This window comes from Lepus europaeus, chromosome 16 (genome assembly GCF_033115175.1).
Source record: "Lepus europaeus isolate LE1 chromosome 16, mLepTim1.pri, whole genome shotgun sequence".
In the NCBI taxonomy this organism is placed as follows: Eukaryota; Metazoa; Chordata; class Mammalia; order Lagomorpha; family Leporidae; genus Lepus; species Lepus europaeus.
Window position 1 is genome coordinate 26,609,394 of NC_084842.1, and position 21,250 is coordinate 26,630,643.

Here is a 21,250-nt window from a genome sequence, read left to right on the forward strand (position 1 = left end):
TGAAGGTTTCTTCTGTGAACACAGCCCAGTAGGCGGGTAAGGCCTGGCTGAGGCAGAGTCACTGGAGGCGTCGGCCCACTGGCAAGCTGGGTTTCTGCCGGTCTAGGCCTCCTGCACCCACAGGACCCTCTGGGTTGAGTGCTGGTGCAGAGAATGGCAGGCCTGGTCCAGCCCAACTGCTCACCAAGACAACTGATGGGTAAGCAGGGCAGATGGCTCTAAGGCAGAGCCCCTGAATACATTCCCCACACCCAGCAATCTCGAAGAAGGGAAAACAGAAAAATGTCAGGCGGGAGACTGAGACTTGGCCGTGCCGCCGTGAGCGTCAGTAGAAGAAATGCTGATGTTGTGTTTCTCTTCTGTAAAAGGTACGATGCCGGTGGAGAGAATGCGAATGCGCCCATGGCTGGAGGAACAGATCAATTCAAACACAATACCAGGGCTAAAGTGGCTTAACAAGGTAAGTGCATTGGGTACGTGTGCATGTGCGTGTCCATGTGTGTGTGAGAGGGAAAGAGAAAGGGTTCCTGCTAAATGCATGGCCACTAAAAGTAAAGTTTTTCTCTGTGTTCAAAATTTTATATTCACCCATTATAAAAATGAACCAACCAGAAATGTTCATAAAGCATCAGGTGATCATATCAAAATGACTTCATCATCACTGCTTCCTGAGTTGCGTGTTTCGGCTCGGCTTTGGGATTTGGAATGATTGTTGCTGGGAAGCTTTCTCTTTATTTAATGACTTACGCTCACTTCCTCCAAGTTTGTTTTTTTTTCCCCGCTTATCCCAGCTTTCTAGGATAAAAAGACCTGGAAGCTCCAGGGCTTTATTTTGGGAATTGAATGAGTCTGTTTTTCATTACTGTGATGAAACACATGAGGCAGGTTAACGTTAAGAAGAGATGTTTATTTAGCTCACAGTTTTGGAGGCTGAAAGTCCGCCATCAGGTGGCTCCTTTGGTTCTGGCCCTGGAGAGGGCCTGACAGCAGATGGGATCGTGGCAGAGCTGAACGTAAGGGTGAGAGATCACATCACCAGGCAAGAAGATGAGAGAGGCCAGGGGCCCTAGCCCTGACCTAGACCTCCCACCAGGCCCCAGCCCAAAGAGGGCCACCACATCGCCACACTACCAACCAGGCCTCCAGCACGTGACACTTGGGGGACACACTCAAACTATATCCAGACACAGCATCCCACCCCATCCCGCAGCGTTCAAACAGTCTTAACTTCCAGCAGCACTCAGAAGTCCAAGTCCAAGGTCTCCCAGGACTCAAGGCAAAGTCTTTCAGCTGTTAGACCTTGTTTCTTTCTTTCTTTTTTTTTTTTTTAATTACATACTTCCAAGTTAGGATGGTGGGACAGGGATAAGGTACACATTCCTGGTCCAAGAGAGGAATGGGGACGGAGGAAGGAGGAATTGGCCCAAAGCAAGTCTGAACCCATCATGGCAGACATGAACTCCTAAAGCTGCAAGTCCAGCATCTCGTGCACATTGTGGTGAGGGTGGACCCCTTTCCAACCCCTGCAGCTTTGCTGGCTGCTGACCACATGCTTCCTCTCTCAGGCACCTTTCTGTGATGGGCATTGAATGTTGCTCTTTTCTTTCCTTCTCTCGGACCCCTGTCATGATTCCACTCCCATGGCTCCAACAGACATGGCTCTACCAGTGCCTCTGACGCTGTGACAAACTTCTGCCTGGCCTCCTGGGCGTTCCTTTGAAATCTTGGTGGCAACCACCATGATTGAATTCTGTGTACCTGCAAAACCAGCTCCATGTGCACACCTAGGTCGGCCACTGGCAGAAGCTGCACCTGGGACTGCTTGAACCTCGGCAGTAGCTGGGGTAGGGAGCGCTAGGTCCCGGCAACAGTTCCTGGAAGGCCTGTGGGCATGAGGAGGGAGAGAAAAGGCCACAAGGGTTTCTGAGATGCCAGTTGATCCTACTGCTTTTTATTCCTGCTAATCGTGATTTCTGTGTCTTCTACTGATCTCAGTACCCTCGCCTCCCCGTCACCTTTCATCACTTCTCTGGTCAGGTTGCACATGTCCCAGATTTTTTTGTTCTCCTTTGATTTCTTAAAAAATTACTTCTTCATGTGATAGGCAGAGAGACAGAGAGAGAGCTCCTCATCTGCTGGCTAAGTCCTCAAATGGCTGTAACAGCCAGGGCTGGGCCAGGCCGAAGCCAGGGCCTGTAACTCAATCCAGGTCTCCCACATGGGTGTTAGGAGCTCAGTTACTTGAGCAGTTGCTGCTGCCTCCTGGGTCTCCATTAGCAGAGCCAGAAATTGAACCCGGGGGGGCGTCTTAACCACGAGGCAAACGCCTGCCCTTCTGCTTCCTTTGTCCAGTCAGCTGCTTTTTATTTTAGTCTCACTGTAAAATAGCAGCCAGTAATGCTCATGGCACAGCCTGAATGCTTTCTTGTTTGGAAATTTCTTTGCCAAATAAACTAGACCACTGTTTCTCATTTTGGCCTTCCATAAAATCTTGGGGCATGGACCAAACACAGGCAAATTCTTCACCGCAGCGTGCCAAGGGAGGACTCGACAGTTTTCAACAGAATCCTCATTTCCCTCCGGGACTCATTTCCTAGGCTCGTGTTCTCAGCCCTCGTCAGCGTTGCCTGTGGCAATTACAGTGCGGCATTCCAGGCCCTTCCCAGCCTGCTCGTTCAGACCCTCCCACCCGCAGCTCACTCCCAAAGCTGCTCCACGTTCGGGGTCAGCCACAGTCACAGCCTCACTCCTCGCGACCTGCTTTCTGTACTAGCCCATTTTGCATAGCTGTGATGAGATACCTGAGGCAGGCAGGCATCTATATGTAGGCGGAGAGGCCAAGCCTGCCCCCCGCCCCGCCAGTGTTTCTGCCTCTGGTGAGGGCCTCCTGGCGGCGGATGGCATGGTGGCAGTGCAAGTGTGAAGGGGCGGTCGCACCCCCAGGTGGGGAGCCAGAGAGCAATGCTGGGTTCAGGTTTGCTCAACAACTCACTGAGGACTCTCTAAGAGATCAGCACTCCCTTCTGGGGGCCAGCACCCTCAGTTGCCCTGGGCCCTCCCCGTGGGGAGGACTTGTCCCAGCAGTCTACACCGCCTCCCAGCACCAACTCTGAACCCCCAGGGGACACACTCACACCACGTCCAGATGGAGATACACATTTTCCTTTCAGTATTCCCTATGTATAGAAAACCTTTGTTTTTTTTTTTTTTTTAAATTGTCTTCATGTTTTCATGAAACTCTGAGCCAGCTGTCCTGTAAAACAAGTGATTTGTTGTTTAAAACCCTACTATACACACACACACATCTCCTTAGCGTGTTCACCTCATAACTCCCAGGGGGTGGATCAGAGATAATACATGCAAAAATTTTTTAAAAATCTAAAATAGATAGTTATAATCTAGAAAAGCAACTAGAGACAGCATGCTATGCCTTCTCTAAGGAGACCCAAGGGAGCCCGCCCACCACCAGGAAGCGTTGTAACGCTTCTGAGCAAATGCCATTTTTCCTTTGCCCTAATCTCCCTCCCCTTTTGCTTTTTAATCTTGAAGCCACAATGAATAATTGAGCTGGTCAGGCGCGCTCTTTGTCCCAGGTGCAAGAGCTTAGCGCTGGGTTGCAGAGCGCAGCCTGCTTCTGACTCGCGAACAGGATATTGCAGCGTGTTTTTTTCTTCACTGATATCACTCTTGGCCTCATTTGATCTCTGCAGATCTCTCGGGTTTTTGTTTTTTTTTTTCCTTCATCCACTTATTTTGAATTTAATGTTCCTGTATTTGAATGTATCTGAATCTCTTCTGAAATAAGGAGGGGTATGAAACAAATAGAAATACCTTAAGTAAACTATATGCTTATTTCTTGCAACCCGTTGCATATCTTAAGGGTCTATGGCAAGCAATATATGGGCTTGTTATGTCTTGTAGTGTTTTAGATCTAGGTAAGTAATTAGCCTCTTCCAAGGAAACAGACAAGAAATTGAGTTTCTCCCTAGTCTGCCCAGTTATCAGGGGGTACATCCAGAGGGATAAGGAGAGGGGAGATAATAAAGGAGAGTGGAAGAGACTCAGGATAATAAATAATAACAGCTAACGTTATCAAGTGCTTAGCATGTGCCTGGTATTCTTCTCAGCAGGGTCATGTATTAACTCACACAGTCTCCTCTAGGGTGGGTACTCTTAGCATTTTCTAATTTGCAGACAAAGACACAGGGGCACAGAGAGGTTGAGTAGGGTTCTGCTTTGAAGAACAGGACAGCACCGCCTTGTGCGGTTTGGGGTGTGAGACTGAAGCTAATGTCCCTGAGTTCTGAGGAGAAGCGTGCTGCCTCCTTGATTTCTGTTTTCGAAACACATCCACCTGTGCTGCTTGGCTTGGTGCAGGGGAAAGCACACAGGCTCATCATGCCAGCTGCATCGAGACGGCACCTGGTACGCTGCAGCCGGCGGTCCTCTCAGGGAGGCTGGATTCCAGACCCCTCCGGAGAGACCTCCAGTCTAACACCTGCGGCAGGTGAAGGTTGTCTTGTTTGGAGAAAGGGCTTGTACAGCTGCAGATTAAGGACCTCAAGATGAGATCATCCTAGAGCACCTGGCTGGGCCCTGAATCCAGTAACAAGTGTCTTTGTAGAGACAGAAGAAGACACAGAGGAGAAGGCCAGGTGACACAAGCCAAGGGCTCCTGCAGCCACCAGAAGCAGGGAGAGAGAGGCAAAGAGGGCCTTGGAAAGGCATGCAGCCCTGCTGACACCTCGATTTTCATTTCTGCCTTCCAGAACTGTGATGGGGTCTATTTCTGTTGTAGTTAGCCTCCCTCTCTCCCATGTATGCTGATCTTTTTTTTAACAACAGCCCTAGAAAACACACACCCTTGAAGGGTTGTTTCCTTGCTAGGAATCTCCATTGAGTGCTTTTTCTTTTGTCCGATTTTTTTTTTTTATCTGAGACTCAGAAGACAAATGCACCTCTCTGCAGAAGCGAAAGCTCAGCCGCTTTCATGTGGCTCCTACCTGCTGAGCTTCACTCACCTGGCTCTTGGCCCAGGACAGGAGGGAAGGAGACCTTTGTGCCACCTTACTGGTCTCCCCTGCCAGAGTCAGGTGTGGACTTACAAGGAGGCCAACCTGTGGCTGCTGGTACACGAGTCCCTATGCTGCCCTGTGGCTTGTGGGCTGGGCACCCCGCTGGCTCTCTTGGCCTGGCCAGACCAGGCATGGAGCTGTGTTGGTGCACATGGGCGGGGCCATCTGTGGGCCTTGGGTGGGGCCTCCACTGCCACGGAGCATCTTCTCTAGGTTTCCACTGACTTTGCCTTGCTGACGTTCACCTGTCCAGAGTGTGACGTTGACACTTTGCCGAAGAAACCCTGTTGCTATTTTGAGTAATCTGACGTCATGCCAAAAATCTCTTCTCCCACTGATAACTAATACAGCTCTTAGAAACCAGACACTGTCCAGGAGACTTTGCGACTCCCTTCTGCCCTAGTCACGTGCACAGTGTCTTTGTGTTCACGGTGCTGTGCTCCCGGCTGGCAGCCCCACGGAGGACTGCCACAAGTTCCTGATCGTTGCTGTACTCTGAGAGCTGGGCCTCAGCGCCTGGGAAGTTGGAGTAAAGCTGGTGACCTTGAGGAGGACCCCTGGGTGGCTGTTGTTTGTTTCTGTTTAGGGGATGGACTTAGGAATCCCGAGTTGGCCACTGTCACGTGTCTCTCCAGTGGAGAGTCCACGCAACCCAGCGCACCCCTGGTGAAAGATAAACACGTGGCCGGTTAGTGCCTTAGATTCTTGTCCATCTCCAACTTTTAATGAAATGTGCAGGAGGATGGGAAGGGAATGTGTCTTTTGGATTCCTCCCAAGAACAGTGAAAACGTTTGGCAAAGAGCATTAAGTGGTTCATGAAAGGGGCACTGGCTTTGACTATTTACTTTTTATTGCAAGGATTTGCCAAGGTAATCGTATATTTGAATACTCTAAGGAATAGAATGACTAGGATAGCAAATTCCCATATTCCAGCATCCAGTTTTAATACTTTTGTTATATCTTTACACATTTGATATTTTTAAAGCAGCTCCCTAACAGTATATATTTATAAGACCTAAGGACTTTTTAAATATATCCACAATACCATTATCAGTTGGGCAAAATTAATAGTTTTTAAAATATCCTTACTGCCCATTCATATTCAAAATAATTTGAGTGTTCCCAAAATATGTTTTTATTTATTTGCTAAGTATTTACTTATTTATTTGAAAGGCAGAGTTACAGAGGGAGAGGAAGAGAGATCGAGAAAAAGAGAGAGAGAAAGAGAGCGAGCTCTTCTATCTGCTGGTTCACTCCCCAGATGGCTATAATGCCCTGGACTGGGCCAGGCCAGAGCCAGAAACCTAGAACTCCATCCAGGTGTCCCATGTGGGGCAGGGGCCCAAGAACTTGGACTATTTCCTGCTGCTTTCCCAGGCCCATTAGCAGGGGGCTGGATTGGAAGTGGAGCACCTGGAACCGGACCTGGTGCTCATTTGGAGTGCTGGTATCACAGGAGGCAGCTTAATCTGCTGTGCCCCTCCCAACGTGTCTTTTAAAACAATTGACCCAGAGAAGGTCCGCAGGTTGTATTTGGTTCTTGTGATGCTAAAGTGGTTCCAGTTGTGAACAGTAACTCTGGTCGTTATTTCATGGCCTTGGACATGTGGATCCAGGCACTGAGGCTCCTCCGCAAACACCAGGTGGTCCCAGACCTTTCCCGTTCAGTTTTGAAAGCAGTCTTGCCTCTGTGTAGACAGCCAGCTCTTGGGGAACCCAGTCCAGATGAGGAAGCAGAGCAGTGGGAACCTCTGAAGAGGCAGAGGTGCAGAGCAGCCGAGGTCCCGGTGGAGCCGCGCAGCCATGAACTCCAGCAGCGCTCAGAGCCTCTGCCTCCACACAGGCACAGCTCTGTGCGCAGGAACGAACGGCAGAAAGTCTGTGAAGATGGAATTAAAAGATCAGTTTATTCTGGTGCAAAGCATTCTGAACTACGTAAGATTGAGAAGGAGCTTCCAGAAAGGTCACGGAAAATGGGTACCATGAAAAAACCAAGCAGATTTCAAATTTTTTTTTGCACAAAAATCAACTTGCCTTGTAATTCTATTTTCCATGAGCTTTTAACAAAAGGTTTATTTACTTATTTGAAAAGGCAGAGTTACAAAGAGAGAGGGAGAGACAGAGAGAGATCTTTCACCTAATGGTTCACTCCCTAAATGGCTGCAACGACCATGTTTGAGTCAGGCTCAAGCCAAGAGCCCGGAACTCCATCTGAGTCTCCCACATGGGTGGAAGGGGCCCAACTACTTGAGCTGTCCTTCATGGCTTTCCCAGGTGTGTTAGTAGGGAGCTGAATCGGAAGTGGAGCGCATGGGCCTTGAACTGGTACTCATGTGGGATGTCAGCATTGCAGTCAGCGGTTGAACCTGCTGCACCACGACCCCAGCTCCTCCATGAGCTTTTTGAAGTCTCCGGATATGTGTATGTACACAGAAATGGCTCTGGTGCCTGCAGTCTCTACCCAGAGGCCTCTGGAGCACCTGGCACATAAAGATGGCCCAGGGCCTGTACACAGACAGGGCAGCACCATCTCTGTCCACAGAACACAGTGTCTGTGACCAGACTGTGTCTACACTGGAGTCTCTTTTGGTTGTGAAATGAATCTCACCTTCTGTCTTTTTTTAAAAAAAGATACCTATGCTACACTTATTAGTTTTTTCCTTCAATATGAAAAACTAACTAAAAGTGATAGGTTGTTTTTTAAAAAAGTGTCATTTTGAGCATGCAGTATCCAGTTCAGTGACACTAAGTAGTTTCACATTTGTGCAACCAGCACTGCCATCTGGCTCCCAAACCTCCATATCTGGTTGGGAGGAAGCACTGTCCCCACTACATGGTCACTCCCTTTGGCCTTCTGCCCAGTTCCTCGCAGCCACCAGCCTGTTCCATGTCTCCGGATTTGCCTTTTCTGGGAATTTCATACAAATGGGATCATCCAGTGCTTGTCCTTTTCTACCTGACTCTTTCACCCTGCATAGAGCTTTTAAGGTTCTCCCAGGCCAGCACTTCATTCCTCTTTGTGACCGAATAATATTCCATTGTGTGCATAGGCAGCGTTGTGTTTGCTTATTCACCGGCTGCTGGGCACTTGGGTTATTGCCATCTCTTGGCTTTGGTGGGTAGTACTGCTAGGAACCTTTGTACATCAGTTTTTGTTTGCAATACCTGTTTGCAGTACCTGTTTGCAATTCTTTGGGCATATAACCAGGGGTGCAATTACTGGATTATCTAGTAATTCTACATTTAACATTTGTTTAAAAAGATTTATTTATTGGAAAGGCAGCAAGAGAGAGAGAGAGAGAGAGCGCTCTTCCATGTGCTGGTTCACTCCCCAAATGCCCACAATAGCCTGGGCTGCATTGGTCCAAAGCCAGGAGCCAAGAGCTCCATCTTGGTCTCCTACATGGACAAGTACTTGAGCAGTCATCTGCTGTTTCCCAGGCATATTAGCAAAGAGCTGGATAGGAAGCAGGGCAAGTGGGACTTGAACCAGTCCTCCAGGGTGGGATGCAGGCAGTTCAACACACTCTATCACAATGCCCACCCCGCATTTAACATTTTGGGAAACGCCCAACCTGTTGTGCAGAGTGGTTGTGCCATTTTACATCTTATGACTCCTAGTTTCTCCACATCCTGACCAACACTTATTTTTTTTTTAATTATTATTTTATTCTCGCCATTGTAGTGGGTGTGACGTGTTCCATGATTGTTTTGATCTGCATTTCCTTAATGATTAGTGTTGTTGAGCATCCTTTCATGTGCTTGTTGGGCATTTGTGTATCTGTTCTTGAAGAAAGGTCTGTGCAGGTCTTTTGCCACTTCAAGAGCCTCTAGAGTAGATACTGCTAGGTTCAGGCACTGCTCCTGTGATTCTCTCACACTAACGCTTAACGAGATCTGCCTGGCTCAGGTGTACTTCATGGCTTATGGGGTTGATTTCAGCGTGTGCTACCCCAGAACTCTGACCCGGGCAAAAGTCCAACAGTAAATGTTTCCGGGTTTGTCTGTCTGTAAGCAAAAGCCTGTCAATTCTGAGTGTGCAGTCAGTCCTTTCTCATTTTCATGTCAACCTCCAAAAACCACATTGGTTATTCCGCTCTCTGATTGTGGTCTGCATTAAAAAATAAAGTTTCACCCAGCCCTCTGCTGATCTCTGCCGTTTGAAAATGGCTCATCTGAAACCCTGCTCTCTATCTGGATGAAGCAGAATGAACAACACGGAGTTGGTGAAAAAGTCTCTCACTTTCAGTTCTTCTTTATTAACTGACTGAAAAATTATTGTGGAATTTTCCCTTTTAGCCATTTTTTAAAAACTCGCTAACATCCTGAAATATCTCTAGTTCAGGTTTTATGATGAGTTCTTTTTTACTTTAAAGATGTATTTATTTATTTATTTGAAAGACAGAGTTACAGAGAGAGACAGGGTAAGACATGGAGAGAGAGATGTTCCATCGAATGGTTCACTCCCCAATTGTCTGCAACTGCCAGGAATGGGTCAGGCCGAAGGCAGGAGCCAGGAGCTTCTTCCGGGACTCCCATGTGGGTGGTAGAGGCCCAAGCACTTGGGCCATCTTCCACTGCTTTTGCAAGTGTATTAGCAGGGAGCTGAATCGGAAGTGGAGCATCCAGAACTCAAACCAGCACCCATATGGGATGCTGGCACTGCAGCTGGTGGCTTAACCACAGCACTGGGCCCTGTGACAGGTTCTTCACGGAATCACCAAGCCCTTTTGGGAAGAGCTGGTGGAAGACCCAAATGGAGAATCCAGACATTTCCTGTCCTTCCCCAGCCTGTAGTGCAGGGACTTCCATCCCTCGTGGAGATCAGAACTACCCGCGGAGCTAAGTTACACGTCATTCCCTGGGCCTGACTGTCCAGACTCCAAGACAACAGGTGTGTCACAGGACAGGGAATCTTCCACATCTCCATCCAGGAGACACTGTGTGGGCTGATTGGGTACTGGAATGTGGGATCACATGCCCTTGGTTTTGAAGTTAGACAGTACCACAAGTTCCTTGGCTGAACAATTTAGTTCTGTTTATCAGTTTCCTCAACTGTAAAATGGAAATGTTGAGGCGTATACCTAACTGATTAGGTTACTGCAAGAAGCAAAACTGAGCCTCTTGGGGACATGTGTAATCAAAGATGCAGTGCAGGGGCTGGCAGTGTGGCATAGCAGGTAAAGCCAGCATCCACATGGGCGCTGGTTCAAGTCCTGGCTGCTCCACTTCCAACCCAGCTCTCTGCTATGGCCTGGGGAAGCGGTAGAAGATAGCCCAAGCACCTGCATGGGAGACCTAGAAGAAGCTCCTGGCTCCTGGCTCCAGATCGGTGCAGCTCTGGCCATTGTGGCCAATTGGGGAGTGAACCAGCAGATGGAAGACCTCTCTCTCTCTCTCTCTCTCTCTCCCCGTGCCTCTCCTCTCTCTCTGTAACTCTTTCAAATAAATAAATAAATCTAAAAAAAAAAAAAAAAAGGTACAATGCACCAGAGATTCTTAGTCACTGCTGGTCCTCATGGCCAGCGAGTGGGGCAGACCAGGTTTCATGCAGGTACATGCTACTCAGAGTATGACTTTGTTTCTAAAGGATTAGTTCTTGATCGTGTGTTTGCCAGTATCGATTTGAGCAATTTTGACTTGTTTCTAAGGGCTGCAAGAGAGCACGAACCTGATTCGAGGACTGTCTTAGGGCTTTTCCCTAGAACATGGGCATCCTCTCTGTGTGCTACTTGCTCCTTCGTGCAAAGTATTCTATTGCTGCTGGACACAAGCAGGTGGACGTATTTGGTCTCCGTCACAGCGGCCTCACATATGCTCAGCTTCCCTGTAGCAGCATGACCAGTGTTCTTGTGGAAAGTTGCCAATTTGTAAGTCACCCAGGGCAGCTGCAGTTAATACTTCCTCCAAGATGGGATTAAATGGTAGAAGCAGCATTGAAGATTCAGCTGGCCGCCAGTTATTTGTAGTCTTCTGAAAGAGAAGGTGGGTGCCCCAATACTGGGACACATGTGGGGATCCCAGATCCTCACCTTTGGCCTGGGAAACATTCCCATTCTGCCAGGCTCTGTGAGGCTGGATCTTGCGCAGAGCTGACATTCACGTCGGGGACCAGTGGAGAGGTGAGATTGGTTTACAGTAGATGTGACTGTAGGCACTCCCCAAACTTGGTGACGCTCGCTGGGTAGAACGTAGAACCCTCTGCTAGCATGGGCCAGGACCCAGGCCTGCAGTCCTTGCTGACTTTTTTTTTTTTTCCTCCAGGAAAAGAAGATTTTCCAGATCCCCTGGATGCATGCAGCGAGACACGGGTGGGATGTGGAGAAAGATGCACCACTCTTCAGGAACTGGGCCATCCATACAGGTGTGAAAACTCCCTGCGTGTCTGCAGAGGCAGACGGAGCTGCTCAGTGTGGTTTTCGTTACTCTTCTAAAGTGTCCTGGCTCGCAGCATTGTGAAGCTCGCTCTGAGCCCCCATCTCATCCCTAGCCCTTGCAGTGGTCGAAATGGCATCACTCTGAAGTGACATTCTTCCCGTCCCACACAGTCGTAGTCCTTGAGATTTCCTGTCCAGGTGGTGTTCTGACAAGGTCCCCAGCTGTTAGCAGGGACACATAAACTCCTTTGTTCCGGAGCTGTAAACTTGGATTGAATTCCTCTCCCCTGAAGGGTAGTCAGGGCCACACAGCCCTTCCTCGTGGACACCAGAATCTGCAGATGCTCCGGTCTCTCGTGTGGAACGGTGCAGGGTTTGCATGCAACCCGCACATATCCTCTGTATGCTGTGAATCTGTAGTTGTACGGCACTGCCGAGTACAGTGTAAATGCCATGTAAATGGTTGCTATACTCTATTATCCAGGGGATAATGACAAGGAGGAAAATGTGTGCGAGTGTTCCGTACAGACACTTTTATTTTCTGGAATGTTTTTGCTCAGTGGCTGGTTGAATTCATATACAGGGAACCTATGGATTACAGCAGCAGACTTTTTGCTCGTTACGTGAGACTCAGATGGAAAAGAGGCCCTCGCGTTATCTTTGCTCGCTGGCTCCCCCGCCTTGCGGGCTTCTGTGTTAGTTCCTACTGAGTCCGCGTCCTCTGCCGTGCTCTTTGCTCTTGAACCGCTTTGTGAGATCAGGGTCACCAGCTTGTCCCTGCCTTCCCGGAACTGTCCAGGTTTTAGAAAGAAAATCCCCACATCCCAAAGACCTCCTGTGGTCCCAGGCACACGCGGATGATTGCTCCCTGTATGTGTAGCTGCGAACCAGAAGGCCTGTCTGTCCCACCTGGCCAGCAATGCTATGTCTCCAGACGTCTCTCACTCTGTATCTGATTTCCCCCTCTGTTTTCTTAATCTCTGGCTGCTCTGTTAGGAAAGCATCAACCTGGAGTAGATAAACCCGATCCCAAAACATGGAAGGCAAATTTTCGATGCGCCATGAACTCCTTGCCTGATATTGAAGAAGTTAAGGATAAAAGTATAAAGAAAGGAAACAATGCCTTCAGAGTATACCGGATGCTGCCCTTGTCGGAGCGGCCTTCTAAGAAAGGTAAACACAGCTACTGACTGCAAAACCCATCACCCAGCAGGTACCGCCATGCCTCATGGTGTCTGTTCCCACCTGTGAGGTCACTGCAGGGGTGGATCTCCATTCCTACTGCAGGTGAGCCTGCTGCCCTCGCCTCCCTTGGAAAAGTGACTTCTGAGAAACCCGAGGCAGGAAAAGGTCCGTTGGACATTGTGACCTTGTACATGTTAAAGTAAAAGGTTCATTGATGGTTCCAGAAAGAATTCAATTTAGAGGGATGCTTCACCGTACATCCTTCGTGAATTAACCCAAGACTACTTTTTGTTGTTGTTGTTGCCACAGGAAAGAAACCAAAGACAGAAAAAGAAGACAGAGTTAAGCACATCAAGGTAATCTTTGGCTGTTCAGAGAGAAGGCCAGAGTCGTGATTATGTTAACAATCTCTGCTGAACACTTAAATCTTTCTTCTTTTGCTGTGGGTTTTTTTGTTTTTTGTTTTTGTGCTTTACATGTCTCCTCTTTGGCACACACCCACTTGCAGGCATAGGTAACTGTATCCCTGCTTCATCCAATTTGCTGGGAAATTTATGAATGAAGTTATAAATTCACACTGAGCTTGACAGTCTGAGGCCTCCATCTGGTCACCACAACTGTTGCCAGCTGGCCACTTAGTCCCTGCACCCAGCCAACCAGCTGGAGACATAAGTCTGATAATATTAAGTATATTTTCAGGCTATTAAGTATATTTTAATGTATGATGCATGGTATGTGCTTCTATTAAAATACACTGTTTTATATATGTGTATTCCATCACAGGCCAGTAGGCTGAGGTCACAGGAGGGAGGTCAACACTCAAGTAGTGTGGCTCTCAGTAGTTGTTTTCCTCCTGTACTGTGGACTACCTCATACTCCCCAGGGCTGTCTGTAAGGTTGATATGTGTCTGTGTTTGTGTCTGTGTGAGAGAGAGGGTGCGGGGGAGAAAGAGGGAGAAGGGGAACACACAGGAGCTTTTTGGTTGGCTGTGCAGTCTGAAATTCCTATAGGTTGAGGGTCTTTGTACATGGATTAGGTGAGCCTTGCTGAATGGTGAGAAAAGAGCCAAATACTCCATGTAGAACCGGAGACCAGCTTCAGCTACTCTGCAGAGAGCAGGATCTATAGCTGCTTGGACCGCCAAGCAGATTGCACCCTGGTTCACTGGCTTCTGCTTGCAGGAGTTCAGTGACGTGGTACCCAGGGTCACATAGTTATGTAGAACTGAGTTTGAAGATGCCGAGTATTCTGATTTATAATCTGGAGTAACTGTTGAAGAAAAAATAAACAAACTGTCCTGACAGTCCAGTGTTTAAAAGCCTGTGGATTGAAATGGTTGGGAAAAATGGGAAATAATTTATTTCAGATACAATGTCAGATTTATGAAAGTAGTCAGATTTTAAGAAAAAACTTAGGTAAACTATTAAAGTTTCAAAGATAATAACCTCTACAATGGAAAATATATAATTTTGGCAGAGTATTTTAGCTATGATACTTCCAGTTTCACTTTCAGTATTTTTAGTTTCTGACTTATTTTAAATATAGCATAGACTTAGGACCTAATCTTGTTTTACATTTTTCAAAAAAAAAAAAAAGTTTGTTTATTTATGAGAGGCAGAGGGAAAGAGACAGAGCTCCCATCTACTAGATATCCCCAGATGTCTGCAAAGGTCAAGGCTGGGCTAGCGCCAAAGCTGCAGCCAGAAACCCAATTGCTTGAGCCATTTCCCTGCTGCCTCCCAGGGTCTGCTTGAGCCAGAAGCTGGCCTCAGGCAGGAGCTGGAGCTGGGAATCAAACTCAGGTACTCCCCTGTGGGATGTGGGCATCGTCACCATAAACACCCACCCCTTGTGGTAACTTTGTATTGTGGAACTTTTTCATATGCATAGAAAAAGTGAATGAGTAAAATTAACCCATAGTATAGCATCCAAATTTCAACATTAATCAACCCCTGGCCAATTTTCTTTCATTATTACTTTTATCTACTTCCAAGTCTCCAATATGAATTCACAGATATTCTACCATTTTTGACTTACAAAAATACTTTCTTATAAGTTCAGCTTAACATGATGAAGAAATTCCAAACATCATTATTTCTTCCATACGTATTTCACTGTATATATGTGTGTATATAATAACATACATACACACACACACACACATATATATATATACCAAGAGCTCTTTAACAATATCACAGTATCATGACTGTACCTGAAAAAAATTAACAATAATTCGGTGTCCTGAAATATTCAGCCAGTGTTCAGACTTCTAGTTTTCTCATAAATGTTGTAACTTCAGTATAATTTGTTTCCATGAATTGAGATCCATATAAAATACACATGTGATTTTTGGATATGTTTCCTTAAGGTTCTCTTTAACTTATAAGTTTCCCCTATATCACTTTTAAAAAAATTTTTTTTTCCTTGAGTTGGCATTGTGGCACAGTGGGTTAAGCTGCTGCCTGGGGTGCTGGCATCTCATATCAGCTCTAGTTCAAGTTCTGGCTGCTCTACTTTTGCTCCAGCTTTCTGCTAATTCGCCTGGGAAAGCACTGGAAGATGGGCCAAGTGCTTGGGCCTCTGATATCAACATGGGAGACCCAGATGGAGTTCCTGGCTCCCGGCATTGGCCTGGCCCAGCCCCAGCTGTTGTGGCCAATTGAAGAATGAACCAACAGATGGTGTCTCTCTTTCTCTCTCTCTTTCTCTCTCTTTCTCTCTCTCTCTCCCTCCCTCCCTCCCTCTCTGCCTTTCAACTAAATCAATTAACCTTTTTTAAAAACTATTTTTTCTTAGAACTTAAAAAATCTAATTATTAGACATATCATGTTTTTCACAGTTTGGAGTTTTTAATGCCTATACCTTTTTTTTTTTTAAATTCATTTATTTATTTGAAAAGCAGAATGACAGAGAGGGAGAGACACAGAGAGAGAGATGTTTCATCTGCTGGTTCAATCCTCAAATGACTACAATAGCTAGCTAGGTCAGGGCTAAACCGAAGCCAGGAGCCAAGAATCCCATTCGGGTCTCCCACATGGGTACAGGGGCCCAAGGATTTGGGCCATCTTCTGCTGCTTTTCCAGGCACATTAGCAGGAAGCTGGATTGGAAGCAGAGCAGCCAGGACTTGAACAAGCACTTCAATGTGGGATGTCAACATCGCAAGCAGTGGCTTAACCTGCTGTATCCCACAGTGCTAACCCCTAAAGCCTATATCTTGATAAATGTTGTTTAGTAGGGAAAATATAGCTTCCTACAAATGTATGAGTTTGACAAATTGACTAAATTAGGCAAGACTATGTCATACTTGCTACTATTTTCACAGCAAATAGCTCAGTGCCTGGCATAGAACAAATAATTACTATATATTTGACAACTGAATACATGTATAAGCATTTGTTGACTAAACAGATGTATAAAAATTATATATGTGCATATATATAAATAAGAAGATACTCTCCAAAAGTTCATAAAGACTGGAATCAAAAATAAGTTTACTTTGGCGCAGAATATCTTTGAAATCTGTGTGTGAGTGATCTTCAAAAAGTTTATGGGAATATATATTATGAAAAAATTGTGGATTTAAAAAAATTCTTGCACTAAATATTTAAAAATTATGTTTTTTATGAACTTTTTGAAGTCCCCTTTTGTGGGGTGGGGTAAATGAGAGGTGTTAGACTAGGCTGCAGATTTAACACAATTGCAGCTAGTGGAGAAATAGGAATGAAGTAACAGGTGTCCACTCTCAACACACTTTGCTCAGATATGTGCCCATCATATTCATATTTATATTTTCATCATATTCCATTGACTGTCAGATACCAGTGGTTGTAATATGCACCAGTATTTTATGTATATCTAAGAAAGAAAAGCTACTTCCAGTAAAAACCTGACTAAGTTGATGATAAGGCACATTCTGTTTCAGAGATGTGGAAGTGGGCATCTCCGATTTGATGATATTTAGTGTTCTTACGAACAAAGGATTTCTGCAGGGCCGTCAGTGTCTTCCAGGTGGCCACTAGAATGATCAAGTTATGGAAGGTACAGCTCTGGGGTGGGGTATAGCCACAGGGAAGTAAGGGAGAGGCTCGTGGGCGCAGTCACACGGGCAAAGTTCCATCTCGGCAGTGTATAGTATTATAAAGCCCTTACGTAATGAAGATGTAGTTAATACCTGAAACTGGTCCCTCTCAAGGACATTGCTGCTGTTGCAGAAGGCAGGTGAGTCATCAGACATAAGCACAGCCTATCCTGTGAATTGAAACCTACTTGCAGATGTCTTACAGAACAGCGGCAGAACACAGAGAAAGCCAGTAGACTTCCCAAGTTCTGTGATTCAGGGCTGCTGGAGCCACGGTGTTGACTTAATGTTTCTATAGAATGTTTCCAAGTTAAGGCCTCAGCTCATCTGGAATTGTGTAGCCAAAGGACCTTATCTGCACTGAACTATTGATAGATTACTTTTTTTTCTTGAGCATCAGGATACCTGCGCTCTGAGTGAGGCAGGACTATGTAACTGGGTAGGCAGGTAGATTCTTTCTGAGAAAATCTGTCTTACGTATAGTAACGAGGTATGAAAACTTGCTGGTGAGCCAAGCTCTTCCCAGTGCCCAGTTTAAGTTGAAGTGAACTTCTAATTAGCAAACAATGTGTAGAACATGTGGGCCTAGTGTCACTTTTTCTTGGATCTCTTAGATGGTTTTTCTCCAAGCTATATGATTCCCCCAGCAAATAGCTTCCTTGGGGTCCACAGCCAGGTAGGAAGCGCAGAAACACTGCCTCAGCATTCTCTGGTGATCTTTTTCTGAGAACATCCTGTGTGTCCTGAGTGAGCCATGTTTTCCTTGAACTAGACCCCATGTATGTGGGGGTAGCCGGCTCACTAAGGAAATAAGAACAGGAAAAAACAGTAGTGAGCAATGCTAGATTGCACATCTTTAGTGGATGCAGATGTCTCAAAAATTATCATGGAAAAGATTGTTCTGGGATTTCATTCAAGGCCAAGGCCATTAAGGACGGAAGGAACTGAGACAAAGGGGTGATAGTTGTCATTTTTGAGCCCCTACTAAGTTGCTGGTGATGATCATCATTTTCCTGTGATGGGCACGTTGTCTCCCTTTGACACTGAACAAATGGGGCACAGAGAGGCTGAGTCATTTTCCCAAGCTGGCACTGTTTATGGAGCTGGATTTGGATCCACATCAGTCCAACTCCAGAACCTGTATTCTGTGGCCTCCTCCGGGCCTCTCTGCCTTTTGGAGGCAGTGGGGTCTGTGCTGGGCCTTAAGGGTGGACAGGGGAAAACTCCAGCGGTCGGAGCATCATGAACAAGGGCCCAGAGATGAGAGTTCTTGGGGCTGCTTACTTACAGCAGGAGTCCGTGTGAGGAGACAGTGAGAAATAAAGACCTGTCATTAGGTCGCGTATAAATGAGCACTTCCTGCCTCGGGGGCTGTTGCAGATGAAATAGACATGCTTTGCAGCTGTAAACTGCTTCCAGATCAAAGCATCACTGTTATGATGGAAATAAAATGCAGCTAAAGTCTGCTGGCAAAGGGCAGGCCTGGTCTGCATTAGTTCTGAATGCGGACCAAGGGGCGGAAGTTACCGAAGAGCAAATATTGGTTCAGCGGGACTTTCTAATAGAGCCGTTGACCCAGGCAATGACATAGGCTGGATTAAAACACATCACACTCCCCGCCCCTGTTCAAAGAGAGGCCGTAGGACCATCTGTCAGGGCTGTTAGCAGAGTGATCCCTTCACGGCTTGGAAGCGGTCTTCCATTTTTAGACCTTAATTAGAGGAAAACATACGCTGGGGACACGCTTGAAATACAGATTAAAATTAGAGCTGCTCTGGGTGACATGGGTTACTGGGCTTATCCTGCCTGCAATGGTTCCTTCCTTCTGCTCGTGAGGACACTGCTCAGAGCGCAGGTTGAAAACTGGTGGGCGTAGTAGCCTGCACGGATGATGCTGTGGAATGAGGCGCATTTGAGCTCCTTGGAGCAAATTTGGAGAACCGGGGGATTGCTGTGTCAAGGAGGTCTTTCTTGCAGCAACAGGAGGGAATGGAGGGGAGGGAGACTGCAGTTCAAAGCGTGGACAAAGATGGTGGCTGTTGGAGTAGAGGGGAGGAGATGTTTTCCCAGAGGATGGAACAGGATACGGAGGATGAAGATGAGAGTGGATGAAACAGGAGGCCCCGGGTTTTCAAGCCTCAGAGAGGGAGGGTCGGGGGATGGTGCTCCCCTTTGTGGAGAACCTGTTGAGTCTGTGATGACAGCCTGTGAAGCCAAGACCAGGGATCTAATAGGCGTAGAGCTCAGTAAGTGTTGGAGGTGCCGCTGTGTGGTCACTGACTGCAGAATGATAGTGGAGACCTTGAAAACAGAGCTTCTCTCTTGTAAGCTCTGAGATTAGGGCAGAGACCAAGGATCAGAGGGAGAGAAAAGTGAGCTGAGGATGAAAGGCCAGAGGGATGCGAGAAGGGATGAAGAGAATGGAGGTGGCCTGGTTCTAAGGAAGTTGGGGAGGAAGGTTCTAAGGAAGCCAGGACTGGGTGGGTGCTTCCAGCACAGAGCTGCTGTTCTTGGTGGTATTGTGGCTGTCCACAATATTGTGGAGTGGTGTAGGTACTCTGGTATATGCAAGTCCCTGGCTTACTTTATGAACCCCAGCTGTCAGGAAGGTTTGTTGGCAAAGTGACCTACAGGGGCCCTTCAATTTGATGTCCACAAACCTGGCTTAGAGGAAACTGGCTTTGTACCCATGAATGAAGGCATTTTGTGGGGTGGGAGGGGGGTTGGTGGTAGAAGGTGATCTTATGGCCAGTGTATTGGGCCTCAAGCAGAGAGGAGATCTAGACAAGGGCTTTGGCACCGGATAAGACAACAGGGCTTGGGGTAGAGGAAAGAGGCATCAGGGAACAGAGACCCTCTGCTGTCAGCTAATGTAGGCCCACCCCCAGGCCTACCCAGCAAGGCTAGCTTTGAGATCAACTGAAGGCCATGCCTGCCCCTGAACTCTCTTCTGTGCCAGTTTTCTTTTGCACAAAGTCCCTCAAACTGTAGACCATGCCTTGGATTCTGTAATTACAGAGCCTAAATACATTATTTGGCAAAGTTAGCGCATCATAGAGGAGTATGGACCCACAATCTTTTTCTCTGTGTGAGCCGAGAGGATTAGGAACCAAGGAAGCTATAGGCTGCTTGATTTATAGGAGATTCAAAACTAGAGTGAGAAAGAGAACAGAGAGAGAAGGCTGTCTCAGGTGTAACCGGGCAGGACACAGGACAGGAGGTGGGCACCAGATGCCCGGAGAGGCTGCAGACGAAGGCCTTTGATGGCCCGCGGGCTCTCTGCACCCTTGATCCATAGAGGTCAAGGGTGTGCACTCCTTTTTTTCGTTTGGGGCCCTTGGATGTTGACTATAGCTTGGGTTTAGATATCCCTGCTTCTAGTCATTTCAGATTCTGGTGAAGATCTCTCCAGACTTGTTCTGCTCCCTGGCTGGAGATATTTCTGGATGGCGCTGGCTGCCTTTGCACAGAGAGATCTTGCACAAACAAGATGGTTTTCACCGACCACTTTGACATGGAGAGCTCCTTCATGGGGTGCAGGTGGCAGGAGTGAACCAATATTCAAAATAGTCTGTCACGGTTGGCAGACTGCATGTAGAAGCGGTGCAGGGCACAGATGGGGATGGAGAGAGGAAAACCGTGTTCATAGTAGTTCCATCTCAGTTTCCAGTGGCATTAGTGCAGGGCACAGGGTTTGTTAAGACAAAGCTCCTAGAATTGAACTGTGTTGCATAGCCGAAGACTGAGTTCAGTTCCTGTAGCTGCTCAGGCTAAAAGTAGTGTGTGCTGTTGGAAAATTAATTTAGTCTCTGAGTCATAATTTTCTCAAGTGTAAAGTGATAAAAGTATCGCTTGCAACTAATTAAACTGTAGATCATATGAAACACTGGAAGCCTTCAATTGGAGAGAGGAAAAAAATCAGAATAATTTAGGTTTTTATATATATGCAAGTCTGACTACCTTATTAACTTTTATAAGAAACCTAGACACAGAATGAGTAGAAACTAATATAGGGAAAGAAATCCATAAAAATAAGCAGTTCTCGCCATCATTTTTTCAAATGCCTCTACTTACCTCCTTGTGAGGGAACAGAGGAAGTGGAAGAGGGGTAAGGAAATGTGGGGTGTGATTGGGGCTGGGGAGGCAGAGAGGCTGCGGTGAGGAGAGGCAGTGTGGCAGCAAGGTCAAACCAGGAGGTGCTCGAGCAGGAAGACACCCCCGCGTGTGGGGACGGCGAGGGACTGGAGAAGCAGTCCTTGCACTGGGGAGAGCAGAGTTTCGTTGGTGGCCTCTGATGGTAGTCAGCACTTACTGGATAGGAAGTGCCACGTGCATCTTCATCTCTCTGAATCTTCAGACCTCCCCTTGGACCTGGGTCCTCTTATTATCAGTTTACCACTGTCCACAGTGCCTGCCCCTCCCCGCCAAGAGAGGCTCAGGTCCCACGGCCAGTGAGAAGCAAAGGAGCCAGACCCTACCCCTGGCCGGCCTGGTCCCAAAACCTGAGCTCCCGTGTCCCTGTGGGAGC

At 47.1% G+C, this 21,250-nt stretch overlaps 1 protein-coding gene across 3 annotated transcripts in view; it reads left to right on the forward strand.

The window, feature by feature from the left end:
• IRF2 (interferon regulatory factor 2) overlaps positions 1 to 21,250 on the forward strand; it is a 96,433-nt gene that overhangs the window by 48,215 nt on the left and 26,968 nt on the right. For all 3 annotated transcript variants that reach the window (XM_062213431.1, XM_062213433.1, XM_062213432.1), the window contains 4 exons: positions 369 to 460; positions 11,341 to 11,440; positions 12,450 to 12,626; positions 12,948 to 12,994. In XM_062213431.1, coding sequence (XP_062069415.1) covers positions 369 to 460; positions 11,341 to 11,440; positions 12,450 to 12,626; positions 12,948 to 12,994 — 416 coding nt within the window. The remainder of the gene's footprint in view (positions 1 to 368; positions 461 to 11,340; positions 11,441 to 12,449; positions 12,627 to 12,947; positions 12,995 to 21,250) is intronic.